The sequence below is a fragment of the Lissotriton helveticus genome, chromosome 2_1, assembly GCF_964261635.1.
Source record: "Lissotriton helveticus chromosome 2_1, aLisHel1.1, whole genome shotgun sequence".
Classification (NCBI taxonomy): Eukaryota; Metazoa; Chordata; class Amphibia; order Caudata; family Salamandridae; genus Lissotriton; species Lissotriton helveticus.
Window position 1 is genome coordinate 1242868585 of NC_136059.1, and position 14482 is coordinate 1242883066.

A 14482-nucleotide genomic window follows, 5' to 3' on the forward strand; every position below is an offset into this window, starting at 1 on the left:
ATCGTTTTCTTCCACCAACCTACACTTCATGTCTTTTTCTCACTCTGCGGGCTCATTTTCATCGCTGCTTTGTCGCTCAGTCACTGATGTCTACTATTTATCTTCCTCCCTTAGCACCTCTCTCTCGCCCGCTCTCCTGGTTAAAAGTCTAAGAATGAAAAGTAAGCCAGGGCTCACGAAACGAGTGCTGGAGTCTGCTACTTGCATCCATCGACACAATTTAACGTCGGAAACTGCAGGCTAAGTTGGAAACCAGTTGGTGATTCGTTTGCTCACAAGGATCTTCACACTCAAGTTCTGACCCAAATGGAAATTCTCTTCCACTGGAATAACCAGGTATAACTCAAAGTTTCGTGACTAAATACATTTGTTCTGCGACTAAAGTAAATTTCCCTGTGAAGGACAGAGCAAGCATATGGAACAATTTACCACTGCAGCCCAGGCTGGAATCATACTTAAGCTTTTGAAAAAAATAGAACAGCTTCCTCTTTAATCTCGGACACAGCCCTGGTGATTACTTCTTTAAATGTCACCATATTTGTTGATTGTTACCAAGATTAGTAAACACTGTAAGGTCCTAGCGCAACGGATATAAAAAAACAAATATCACTACATTAGATTTCTAAAGGCACATCAACATTCAACGTGAAAGCAATAGGACTGAAAAAAGCGATCTAGAGAAACAGAGGGTTGGGAACACTTATTAACCAGTGCAGACTGTTTGCCAAGCAAATCATAACTCAGGAATTACATTTTTTTATCAGACATAGAATGCAGCACGTTGAACATCAACCGATCTACCAAGAGCCAGAAAGCACTAAATAAAGTTTTTTGAAAATAGAAATTCAAGGCAACAAAGTGATTTTCCAAGGATAAATTCAAGCTTTGTGAAGCCGGGGTCTCCCTGAATATTGGATTGCTTTCAAATTAAGCCTGGAGACTATTTACTTGGACTGTAAGTATTGTGGGAGAAAAGCACCACATTTTCACCAAGAATGCCCCCACCCCCATTCAACTGTAATCAGTTCCAGATTCTAGAATTTTCTGAAACATCTCCCTCATAGGCACTGGTAGCTGGAAATTGCCTGGGGAGATACAAGGGCCACAACTGAAGGCTCTGGAAGCGACAATTACGTGGACTCAGCATTACTGGGTCGAAAAGCAGGTTTTTAGGATTGTGTTTCTGCACCTGGAAAAGACAGGGCCTGCGTCCCAGCACCTGGTATTTCTGGGTGCGGGAACGTCACACATTTCAGAATCACGCCGATCAGTGCCTTCAAGGTGAAACCACAAAACTTGACGAGGGCCATTGTGTTTTATGAATATGGTTAAGGTGTAAATATCTTGCGGCATAGGTAGGTCAGGATTGGAGTGGAGCGGGCTTATATCCCTCGAGGATATTGTTTATTTGCTCCACTATAATTAGGGGTGAAAGATGCACTTAGCTGGGGGACAGGGGCTGGCAAAACGTGTTCCTGTGCAGTGAAAGGCCTTTCCAAAAGGTTGACTGGTCATCTTTCAATTGCTTATTATTATATTTGCGTATTAAACTGGCACTAATAAAGTGACATCTCTAATCAGACAGCGTTGCAACGTGCAAAATAATGAAGTAATAGTATAGTGCTGCGTGATGTCGCTTAATTTGCCTTTTCTTGCTGCATAATTTAGTCAACACTGCCACATAAATTGGCCATTCCATGCTGCATAATTTCAGTGTCCCTGCAAATAGCTTTATTTTACAGCGCAAACTCAGGACATAAACAACGAGGACAAAGATAATACAAACCAAAATCCATACACTTGTTGTGTCCGACCGGAGAGCCCAGGTATCTGCTGACTATCTCGTCCTCAGGCATCCTGCCCCACCGGTGTCACTCGCTGGAAGGATCAATTCTTCTCCTCGAGCCACAAATACCTCCTACTGGACGCCAGGAACCCTCACCTTGAAGAGTGAAAAAAGAATTTAGGTCATACAGAGCAGGGATATATAATTGTATTTTGCCGCTCCGCACATACTGCTACAATGCCTGGTGGATAGACGCAAGCTTCTAAGTGCGCCAGCTGGACAACGGATTAATAGTCTGATAACTGCAGTCACTGCAAACATTGATTATCATAATTATTTCCATCCAATATGGCACAAACTGCTGCCTGAAATTACTCAAGAGCCCCTGGAAATAAGTTCATGAGTTCTTTCCAGGTTAATGCAGAGTGCTGACAGGGTTCTTTTTACAGCAATCTCTCTTATACCTAAGGAGAGCTTTGCTGAAATGAAACATAATGCAATAAACAGCTGTCATGCTATGGTTCAAAATTTACTCGGAATTGGTTCCTTGCTGCCACAAAAAGCGAGAGTGGTACTGGTTTAAATTTAAATCTGTTGACACAGTAAAGTGATGAAGTGATGGTCAAATACCCTAGACAAATCATGGCGATCACCGCGGCTTGGAAGCACATCAGGTCAAACCACAACATTAAAAAAAAAATTATGCCAGCAATGTTCTTCTAAATCTAACTTGAGACCCCGTCCCTCACACCGCACTGCTCTACTGGTGTGGTGCATTATTGGAAATGAAAACGGCAAGTTACAATATATAGAAAGAGCGTTGAAAGTTATTCTATAGACTTACATCACATCTTTCAGAATGTCCTTAATTCTTAATTTCTTGAGGGTTTTCCTACTTTGGACTAGCCACAACATAACCAGTTAAAAAAGTCCCTGCAAAAGAGAAGCCAAAGTACAGCACACAATTACAAAGTCCACCATTAGGAAAGTTCTCAAACAACATTCTTCCTCTGTACTAACTTACGCCAGGCTCACCAAAGCAAAATCCAAAAAGTCCCAGGTGACCTCTGCATAGGCGGTGACCACCATTCTCAACAGCAATTAAGGTCGATCCACAAAGGTACTGCTGCAGAAAAAGAAAAAGATCCACCTAGTTCACCGACAACCTCAGTCTGAGATAAAATATCCAAGTCTATATCAGGAGTGAGAAAACCCTGCCTCTACAGAGAATATCAAACATTACATAACCACTGTACCAGAATTCCCCAAGAGTGATTTCTATTGTCTATCACACAGACAAACCCATGAACAGTACTTTAAAAAAAATGGTTCTAAAATCCTAGATGCAATGAACTTCGTACAATAAATCTACTTTTTGATTTTTTTCCTAACCGACTTAAAGTCTGTTTCCCACCAAACCAAGTGACTACTATTCATTGTTTGACAAATTTACAAAGGACAAGCATGTTAAATGAAGCCTCTTCCTCAATAATGTCGGAGAGCTACCCTAACAGAAAAATACCACCAACAATTCACCCAGTCAACAACAAGGATCCTGTAAGACAATATCACACCCCGCATCGGTATTATAAACAATCTCCTTAGGGAATGCTCAAAATAATTAAATGCTCCTCCAATCATCCACTGATGCATAGAAAACCTTCCACAACCACAAAAATCACTGAAACGACTGTTAACCCAAAGCAAAGCTTGATACATTTAATCTGCTCCATCCAGTTTAATCTGTTTCACAACCTAAAAGGTAGTAATGGACATTAGGGACGATACACCCAAAACAGCCAATAAAATAAGCCTACTTGGTATGAATGCAATTAAATCCCAAAGAGTCCTAGTACATGGTAGCAGTAGGCTCCTACTACAATCTTCCATTTTTTAACTGCTGCTTGTCTCAACGTCATAAAAGTTATAAAAACTGCAGATCTTCCTTCCAGGCTCTTTCCGGATCTCGTATTGAATCATGTGGTTCTAGCCTTCTCTCTTAAAAATAAAATGCCTATTAGTTCTTGATTTGCAAAATAGTAACTGGTGGGGTCCAAAGCTTTTATCAGAAACCCACTGCCGGTGCGGCCGAATGTCTGTGCTGCCGAATACTGAGGCTATCTCATTCTGATTCCACCTTATGCCTTTTACCTCCTCCACCCAACTCTATCTTCCCCGTTATCTCACATTTGCATGTTCTTTTCCACCTTTGCTTTTTACCTTTGTCACTATTTTCCTTTCTTTCTCTTCCTCGTTCTGTCCCCTCTGCTGCTTTCCTCTCTATAATTCTGGGTCAAAGTCTGATGATGAAAAATAAGTTGCTGTGCCCAAAAATCAGAGCCGACGGGCCCCACCTCCAACTACCGGCTCAAATTAAACACTGGTTTTCCTTGGGTCAATGAAAATGGTGGCCAAGTTTAGCGTTCCAAAGTCAACGGCACTTTATCGCTGTGCATTGCTGGGAATCATAACTGTTTAGATCCACTCAAGTAAGCCCTTCTTCCTATTCAATGTACTGACGTCAACAGTCAGCCTACTTAAGTTCCTGAACTTTCAAAGCTTCAGACGCAACATCACTCTCATAATCGACCACATTTAACACTCAAACCTGCGTAAAAACCAGGAACAATCAAGCTGTTCAAAGTAAGGATTCTGGGAGCAAGTTTTTACTCCTTAACCCCTTCCATGCTGGTGACGAACCCCAGCCATCACGGTCCGCGGCGCTCGTGTGCGGATGACGGGTGGGGTTCGTCACGGCCCCGCCCTGTTCGTTTGTTTATCGCACAGCGGCGGAAACGGGCCAGCATGGAAGGGGTTAATGACGGTCAATGCCAAATAAAAGGTGCAAGGTTGAAACTTACCCTATGCCACCATGCACCTGCTTTCATCATTCCTAACAGAGCCAGTATGTTTTCGTGCTTGGTAGACAAAACACTAAAGAACAGTGTGCTATATATAACTTTAAAGCCTACCGTAGAGGGCTACCCTGGACTTTAAAGGCCAGTTCCAGAGTAATAGGCCAAGTCGAGGGCCTACTACAATAGTGCAGGACTTTATTGGCCACTACAGTGGGCTATAAGGCTACTAGAACATTCCAGCTCATGGAGGCTTAATGTTCTAATGAAAACAAAGGCCCTCCCTGCAGCGCCGAAGCCTCTCAGGCTTTGTTTCACACTGAGAATGCTTAACAATTACTGTCCAAGCAGCAAAAGACGCACAGCGTGAGCCCCTGGTTCTCCTTGGGCTGTGTTTTCCCATGGCAGAGCAGAGGGAGACGCAGGAGCTAAGGAGAATTCTCCAAGTCCCCCCTTCCGAGGCTCCAAAGCTGCGGGAGGCAGGAGGAGGGGAAAACATCGTTTTCTCTCTTTCTCTGCCTCTTCCTTTCGCTCCTCTACGGAATCCATATGTCCTGGAGAGGCAGGCGAGAGGGAGTCAGAGGGGAGGGGACCAGAGCACTGAAATGTTGACAGCGGCAGGTCTATACCAGCGTTGATTGCCCAGTGTTGCTTCACTGTCTTCAAAGTTGGGGAGAGGAGTTGACCTCGAATCTGGGGAACCGGGTTCGAGTCTCGGCAATGACGCTGAACATCCTGTGATTCTGGGCAAATCACTTCATCTCCCTGTGCCTAACAAAAATTAATGTGTCTTCACGCAACGCAACTGGTACTATGTAAAGCGCTCTGATACCCAATACCGGGTCAAGTTTGCGCTATATAAAAAACCCTGTAAAAAAAAAAAAAAAAGGTCAAATAAGTTCTAATATAGAAAAAAAAACTTGAAAACAGTGCCCAGTTCTTTTCTCGTATTAAGCATCAGGTGATTGCTTTATTTAACACATTAACACATTCCACTGGGTTATGCACTCTATGAAGTACCAACAGAATGTGGAAAAATGCTTCACACTGAGTCCACTTCTCACTGCGGTTGAATCCTCAGAGTTGGGTCGCCATGAGCGCTTGAATGGTTGGAGGAGTGTGAGCGCCAAACCTAAAGTTGGAAAAACAGCCTATGAAACTGTCCCTGTCACAGCCCTGCCTTATGTACTATGGAGTAATGTAGACCACGCAAGAAACTTACCACTGCAGCAACATCTTGTTGTTGCCTGTCAGATTTATTCTATCCGATGGAGTAAATTCTGGCCTGTCTGATTCATAGGAAGGAAGAATGTAGGGTCAAAGGATCCTATCCAGTAGCCCTCTGCCCCACAACTGATTTCACCATTTTTGACCCACTTGGTGTCTTTTCCTGAGCAGGAGATATGCAGAATGAATCTCCTAGCATGGGCTCTTTGTGGAAGTGGGTCTCTTTTAATCTGGGTTGCATCATTCTCCCCAACCAGGCCATGACCATGCTGATGGTTGGTAGCAGATTATTGCCAATCATGGTGTACAGGTTTCTATAGTTAGCCCGAGGCCGTGGGGGGCACCTACGGGCACTCACAGGCAAATCTGTACTATGTCATGAGCTGTACCTTCAAATTCTCTCCTGTCATGAGCGAGGAAGGTGGGTCTGTGTGTAGGTCAATGAGGGGTTGAAGTATGCAGACTTGTCGGTCCTCATATATGAATCTATTCCAGAGTTTGTGGGTTGCTATTTAGACAGTCAAAAAACCTTTTTGCCAGATGTCTCTCTCCTTTGATCCCATGCATGTCACTACATTGCTCTCTGCACAGGGCACAGCAACCTAGGGTACGGAGTGTCTGGGTCTGCTCATTGAGTCACTCAAGGGAGCAGACAATGGTTCTGTTTGTAGCCCCAGCGACTGAGACAATTCGCCCTGACTCGCCAGTGATCGACATGGTACAACAGTGACACAAAAGCAGTGACTGAAGGCACACTCCTTTTCCATGGCATTGCACTGCGCCATCCTTTTGGGAAGCTGTTAGAAATGAGGTTCCTGGTTGTCAGGGTATGCACCCTGTGCAACCAGAATCAACCACTCCAGTCAGGGTTAGCTAAATACATACTAAAAGATAACCTGTGCTTACCCTCTGGTAGCTGGCACAGAGCAGTCTGTCTTATCTGAAGAGGCAGTGTGTAAAGTATTTGTGCAACACACACACACACACAGTAACACAATGAAAACACCACTAAAATACTCCACACAGGGTTAGAAAAATAGATATCTTCATGAATAAGTAGAAATGGAGTGATGAATAAATCAAAAAGTGGTGCTTAGAAGTCGATGGCACTAAGGGGTTACTTGAGGTCGTGGTGGACTAGGGCAAATCCAAAGTTCAGGCCGACCGCTATAGAGTTCAGGCCAGCTACAGGACTCACGCAGGTCCCGCTGAGAAAGTACCTTGGATGGAGCAAAGCGGTGAAGTTGAAGTCTCGATGCGTCAGTGTCGATCCGCGCAGGCGATAAGAACTACTTTAAGATGCAGGCACTGCGTCATCATCAAGCCACGCTGTCATCGCCGACAGCTCCTGTGTCGAAGTGCAATGCGTCAGTTCTGATTGGTGCAAAGTCGTCTTTGTGTCGATTTTGATGGTTCTGGACAGTAGAAAGCATCTTTCAAGGGCCCAGGACTGGAACTGCACCACTTAGCAGGTCAGGACTCACAGAGGGTAGTGTCCAGGTGCTGTTGGCGGGTGGAAGGAAGTCTTTGATGGCCCTGAGACTTCAGACCAGACGGGTAAGCCAGCAAGCCCTTGGAGTCACTCCGGGTTGAAATGAGATGGGTCTAGTCCTTGTCATCAGCAGGGCAGAGGTCAGGCAACAAAGCAGATCAGCAAGCAGAAAGCAGTTCCTTCAGAGCAGCAGTCATGCAAAGTGGCAATCCCTGTGGCACAGCAGTCTTTACTCCTGGCATAGTTCTTCACAGGTCCAGTAGTGCACTGTCTTGGTAGGGGTAAAGCCCCAGTACTTATACCCAGTTGTGCCTTTGAAGTGGGGCAAGCACAGGTTCCCCTTTCATCCCAGCCCTGGCTCCAGACTGCCAGTAGGGGGTAGTCAACTCTTTGTGAGAAACACAGGACACTGCTTATTCAGGTGCGTCCACTCCCCCTTCCCACCCAGGATGAGCTATCAGAATGTAGATGAATACAGCTGAGCTCTCTGTCACACCCTCCCTTCCTGTGTTTGTGGCTGTCTAGAGGGAATTAATAAATTATAGCTGTCACCGATCCCAGACGTGTATTGGAGACAAGCTGCAAGGCACACAGTAGTTAGATCAGACAAATGTCCACTTTCTAAAAGTGGCATTTCTAAAACAGTAATGTTAAATCTAAAACAGTAATGTTAAATTCAACTTTAACAGTAAAGAGGATTTATTGTTACCATTCCGGAGATATGAAACATGATGCAGCTACTCCTTTCTAATCAGGAATTACAGCTTTAAAGTGTTTTAAGGAATTCTGAATGCTAGCCTATGAGAGGAGTAGGCCTCATAATAGTGAAAAATGAATTTAGCTGTTTGTCACTACCAGAACATGTAAAGCTTAAAAGTACATGCCTTACCTTTTAGTTGTGTAGCAGCACCCTTCCCTAAGGGCTACTTAGGGCCTACCGTAGGGGGGTGAGTTATATGTAATAAAAGGGGGGTTTTAGTCTTGGCAAGTGGTTTTAATTGCCAAGTCAAAGTGACTGTAAACTGCACATACAAGCCTTGCAATAACAGGCCTGAGACTGGTTTGAAAGGCTACTTGTGTGGGTGACACAACCAGTGCTACAGGCCCACAAGTAGCATTTAGATTACAGGCTCTGGGTATATGGTATAACACTTTACAAGGGACTTATAAGTAAACTAAATATGTCAATCATGTATATACCAATTATATCATGTTTCGGGATGAGAGCACATGCACTTTAGCACTTTGTACCAGCAGTAAAGTGCTCAGAGTCCTAAAGCCAACAAAAAGGTGGTCAGAAAAAGAGGAGGAGGAAGGCAAAAAGTTTGAGGAGACTCTTCAGATGGGGCCATTTTCCAACAGAGGTCCTACTCTGTATTATGAATGGCCACATGCAATCAGGAGCTAGTAGTGCAGGGACTTCACTCACAGCCTTCCGCCCATCAGATGCTTAACAGCTCAAATGACTTGCTTTGGCTGTCTCTTGGATATCGGACTCTTACTTCTAACAATTCAGATGCCAACCTCTTCAAAAACAAAAAGAGAGACTTTGGACCTGAAATGGACTTTCTACAGCAAAAGGAGGACTATGGTAATGCCAGACACTTTTTGGTGCCATGAGGGAATTTTATTTATAGGTTGCTTCAAAAATCCTGTTCTTGATTACATCTCACTTGTAACTCTATGACAAGGAGTACTAGAAATAAGAGTAATAAGAATGAAATTATCTGCATAATTAGAGTAAACCAAGTGGATTTCATGTGCTACTGTGGCAAAGACATTACCTTTGCAGATATTGGTGGAGAGAAATACGCTGTACTGAAAGTTTTCCACATTCGTAGTCATATCTCCCACAAAATGACTATCCCTGCCCTATGAAGAATGGGGTGTATAATTCCCAAATATGGGAATTTGTACTGAAACTGGGGTAAATTTTGAGTACAAATATAATATGCCCGTAACATGCTGTGTATAAGGGTAAAGATGAAATACCCTTTAAAGGAAAGCTCTCACCAAGGCATGGTGAAGTTGGCGTTTGACAGTGGGGAGCACTTTACCCCCCCAAAAAAGGCCATATTCAGCCCTGAGTTGTATGACAGACTCTACCACGCCACCCTAACAACGAATGCGTCCAAACAATGCATTTCTTTCCCATGCATGCCTTTACCATACAATTTCATAGTAAAGGCATGTTTGGGAAAGGGGTGTGTGGTAAAGTTCACACCCCAGCCCCTCTGCCCTGAGTCCTAAAATCCTGACCCATGCCCTATAACCCAACCTCCACCTGAGCCTTAAAAACGACCCCACCTTAAAACATTAAACTATCCAGACACCCACCTGTCCAGAGCCCTAAAAACTCCCCCTACCTTGAAAACTGCCCTTCCCCTTGCCCTAAAATTCTGCCCCTACCTTAAAACCTACTCCGATCCCCCAGCCATGAGCCCTAAAACCTGCCCCTACCTTAAAACCTACCCTAACCCCAGCCCCCCGCCCTGAGCCCTAAAACCAGCCTCCTCCCTTAAAATCTAAAACCAGCCTCCTCTCTTAAAACGTACCCCTCTCAGCCACCCCCATACTGAGCCCTAAAACCAGCCCTCTCCCATTAAACCTAACCCCAGCCCAACTTACCTCACAGCATCCCCGTCCTTCGAGCAGGTCCTCCCTTCCGGGCCCTCTTCCCGCGCACTTAGTGAGCTAGAACGTGGACTGCCTTGACCACGTGCACACGCGTGGTTCAGGCATATGCATGGTTAAGGCATGCCTTGTTTAGCTTGCGGTAAAATGGAATGCGTGCTTGAAGCCGTGTTGTAAAGGCTGTTTCCCTCTGCCCTGTTATTGTAATTTGTGGTAAGCTGCTGGGTGTACCATAAGGTGCTTCTTACATTGGAGAAAAGAGACTTACACGAAACAGACAAAGAAATCAGAGAAAATCTAACCACCTCCCCAAAGAAAACTATATAGTAATGATGAACAAATATTTATAGTGGGTATGATGGGCTCTTAAATCCTTTCGTGTTTCTCTCACCACTGTAAAACTATAAAAATCAGTCTAAACCCATAGGGTCACATGCTAGATTTTGGCATATAGAATGTGAGATTCTGCAATGGCACATGCATTCCATGTGTACTTCATATATTAAATTTGCCTAGTTTCAGATTTCAAGCGAAAAAATGGGGAAAAAAGAGTTTTTACCAATTAGTAAGGATACTGTATGCATTCCTACATGATTTTTGAATGTCTAATTGTCAGGAATATCTTATTTACAACAGTTTTCCTACCTTTGGCCCAAAACAAACATGTTTGCCGATTGCAGCTTGGATGTGCAAGCGGCATCAGCCACAAGCGTAAATTCACAATCAATATTAATAGATCATTTTAAATGGAAGCAGATCAGGAGCGAACTGTAGACAGTCCAGGTAGGGAGGCCTCAAAAGTTGACAAATGCAACAAGTTTGTGGGTATGGGGGGAAGAGCTTCGCGCGGATGCAAGATGGACGCGTGAGCACAGGGCTCCCGAGACCCCTTCCACCTCCTGCGGCTATCCTGTACAATATCCTGATTTAGACGAAGGGTTCGACTGAAGGAAGCCCTGCTGATACGAAATTGTCTTTCGTAATTCGATTTGGCCGCCGGACACCGGACTTGCTGCATCTCGAACTTTCTGGCCTACACCGGCAGATGCCCACGGACTCGAGTTGCCGAACTACCCGAGTGGTAATTGAATAACAACGGTCACTGGGGCTTGATCGCAACCCTCGTGGTACTTTCGGTTTCGTTCTTGGTCGCTGTCCTCCGTGGATTCCTGCCTGCCAGTACTGCTGGCCCATACCTTGCAGCCCGCCCCCAGCGCATCTCCTGTCTCTCGTATTTCTTGACTCTACACGTCGGATCTCTAGAGAGCTGCCTTCGCCGTACCCTTCCGGAGGTCTGCCAAGACTCCTTGGCCACCATGTCGGGTAAACCTGAGAGCGAGAAGCGGGCCACCAGGGTCACGAACCGAGGGGGTTCTACTCAGTCTAATACCATTGATCGCTTTGCCCGCCCGAAAGGCACCCCTGGGGGGCTGGGTAGAGCCCCGGGTGAATCTGGAGAGGACCTTCCTGCGACAGACGACCTGACACTGCGAGACGTCATGGGCGCCATTGCCAGTGTAAAGACCTCCATGGGCCAGCAGTACGAGACACTGGCCTCGAAGATAGACACTGTGGCTAGCGAGGTTAACCTCATCAGAACGGATCTTGCAAAGACTAATGAGCGGGTAAAATCGCTGGACATTAAAACAGCAAGTCTCACTACTGATGTTTCGGACCTCCAGACCGAGGTCCACAATCTCCGGAAATTAAATGACTTGTTTGCTCGTCGGCTGGATGATTACGAGAGCCGGGCCAGGCGAAACAACGTCCGCATCATTGGTGTTCCGGAAAGTTCCGAAGCAGTGTCCACAGATCTTTTGGTTGAGGACCTCGTTCTGAACCACTTGGCACCTAAGGGCCTCAGTAACTTCTTCACTGTGGAGCGGGCCCACAGAGTCCCAGGTGGTAAGCCTAAATCGGGAGCGGCGCCACGGCCCGTTATAGCCAGGATCTTCAACTTTCGAGACAGAGACGCTATTCTTCAGGCATCGCGCACTGGTGGACCCACGAAATTTGACAATGCATCCATCAGTTTTTACCCGGACTTCACCCAGTCAGTCCAAAGGCAGCGCATGAACTTCACGGGTGTGAAACGACGCCTCCGAGATATGAGCCTAAAGTACGCTATGCTGTTCCCGGCCCGCTTGAGGGTCGAATATGAGGAGCGCTCTTTCTTTTTTGATCGCCCGGAGGTTGCTAGTGACTGGCTTGATACTTTGCCTACACGGCGAGATCGATCTGAACACTCCGGCGGTGCTGAAGGTGGACTGGAGGAGCGGGTGGAGTGAGTCCCCGCCGGAGGGCCGGCTATATGGACTTGCAGCAGCGGTTTGACTGTTATTGAGCGCATGTATATTTTGTACCCGGGGGTGGGAGGGTTCGGGTTTCTTCCTCCTCTAAGGGGTTCTTCTCTCTTTCCGTAGATTAGTTTAATGGGGCGACGGCACACTGCAAGTTGGGGTGGTTCTTTGGATCGACGCAGGGGTGCAGGGTGGGGGGGTGTGTGTTGGGTATTCTTTCGGGGGCGGGGGGGTCTTTTGTTTCTTTGTTTACTCAGAGGTTTCATTTCAATATACGATTCGCTGGATGTGACTGTCCTTATGCGGGGGGGACGCTGGTTACGTTTCTGCAATGGGGGGTAGGGGGCTGAGGGTGTTGAGTTGGAATGTAAACGGGCTGGGTGATAGGATCAAGCGAGGGATAGTTTTGCAGTACTTGAAACGTCTTTCACCTGATGTTGTGTTGCTTCAAGAAACTCATTTGATAGGGAACACTTGCCATGCGCTGAATAGGAGGGGGTATCGTCTAGTGGCGCACTCAGGTTTCACCACAGGTTCGAGGGGGGCGGGCGTTTTGGTTCGTAACTCCCTCCCCTTGGAGATCGATGACGTCGTGCTTGACGATCGTGGCCGATATGCGGCCATTACGGGGCGATGGGAGGGGAAGACGATTTCCATACTCTCTGTCTATGTCCCACCAGGTCTACAGTCCACTACGTTCTCTGATTTGGGTGGGGTGGTCTTGAGCTTCCCCGAGGGCATGTTGATAATGGGTGGCGACTTCAATTCAGTGGTTAGTGGTGATGATGATCGTAACCCCCCAAGAACTCTTTTGAGATCGCAGTCATGGTTGGGTGATTTTCTGGATGTGATGGGTTTAGTGGATAGCTGGAGGCACCTGCACCCTGGACAGTTACAGTACACCTTTCACTCGGGAGCGCATGGTAGTCTTTCGAGGCTTGATTATATTCTAGTGCCAGCGGTGCAGATGGTCTCCGTAACGGAAGTGCGTCACTTGGCTAGGGGGATCTCGGATCACTCTCCACTTTGGCTTGGGATTGATTTGTCCTTGGGAGCGGAGGGCCGTGTTTCCCCGATCAACCCCTGGCACCTACGCAACCCCAAAACTAGGGCTGCAGTGGTTCAATGCATGGAACACTACTTTAATGAGAACGTGGGATCGGTGTCCTCTTCCGTTTCCCTATGGGAGGCCTATAAGGCCGTGATTCGGGGTCAGGTCCTGTCCTTGATTGCTAGCGCTAAGAAAAGTAAGCATGAGGAGGTTGTTCGCCTTGAGAATGATGTCACAGCTTTGGAGGAAGACTTGGAATCCGGGGTTACACCCGAGAAGTTGCATGTTTTAGCCCTTAAACAGGCTGAATACAAGGCTCTGGTGACGGATGCAGCCAGGATGATGTACCGTGTGCAACAGGGGAGAATGTATGATGTTGGTGATAAGGCCGGGAAGTTGATTGCTTGGTTGGACAAGAGAGAGTGTTTGAATAGGGTTGTGCCTGCTGTGGAAGGGGTGGATGGCTCGCGGGTTGTGGACCCTGTTGGGATAGTCGCGGCTTTTGCTCAGCACTTCCAGAAGGTTTACGCGCCGGTCTCGGACAGGCCGGAGGAAGACTCACATTTGCTACTGAGAGATATCGCGCTGCCTAGCCTCTCGGAGTCTGACCGTGAGCTTATGGAAGCGGATTTTTCCGCTGACGAAATAGCGCTTGCTATCCGTTCCCTTCGTTCAGGCAAGGCCACAGGCCCGAATGGTATTCCGGTAGAGTTGTATAAGTTGTGCCCGGATAAGATGGCGCCACATCTACGTCGCATGTTCTTGGAATCGCGAGATTTCGGACTTCTTCCCCGGGATCAGAGATTGGCATCCATTGTGGTCATTCATAAAGATGGGAAACCCCGTGAGCAGTGTTCGTCGTATAGACCGATCTCGCTTCTGAATGTTGAACCTAAGGTTCTGGCGAAAGTATTGGCGAACCGTCTAGTTGCAGTGATTGGTGACTTAGTACATCCGGATCAGTCCGGATTTATCCCCCACCGTAATACTGCGCTCAACATTCGCCGTCTTAATGGCGTTCTGGCGTGGGCGGGGTCACTTCGTGAGCCGGCCATCTTGGTTTCTTTAGACGCCTCGATGGCCTTTGACACAATAGAGTGGTCGTATTTATGGGCGGCTCTCTCGAAGTTCGGTTTC

At 46.5% G+C, this 14482-nt stretch overlaps 1 protein-coding gene across 2 annotated transcripts in view; it reads right to left on the reverse strand.

The window, feature by feature from the left end:
* The window catches only part of TMEM150C (transmembrane protein 150C), a 324371-nt gene that overhangs the window by 131364 nt on the left and 178525 nt on the right, over positions 1-14482 (reverse strand). The window contains exon 3 of one of the 2 annotated variants that reach the window (XM_078676149.1): positions 1799-1942. In XM_078676149.1, coding sequence (XP_078532275.1) covers positions 1799-1856 — 58 coding nt within the window. In that variant the 5' untranslated portion in view covers positions 1857-1942. Of the gene's footprint in view, positions 1-1786; positions 1943-14482 lie in introns of both variants that reach the window. The other variant, XM_078676148.1, reaches the window with a different exon arrangement.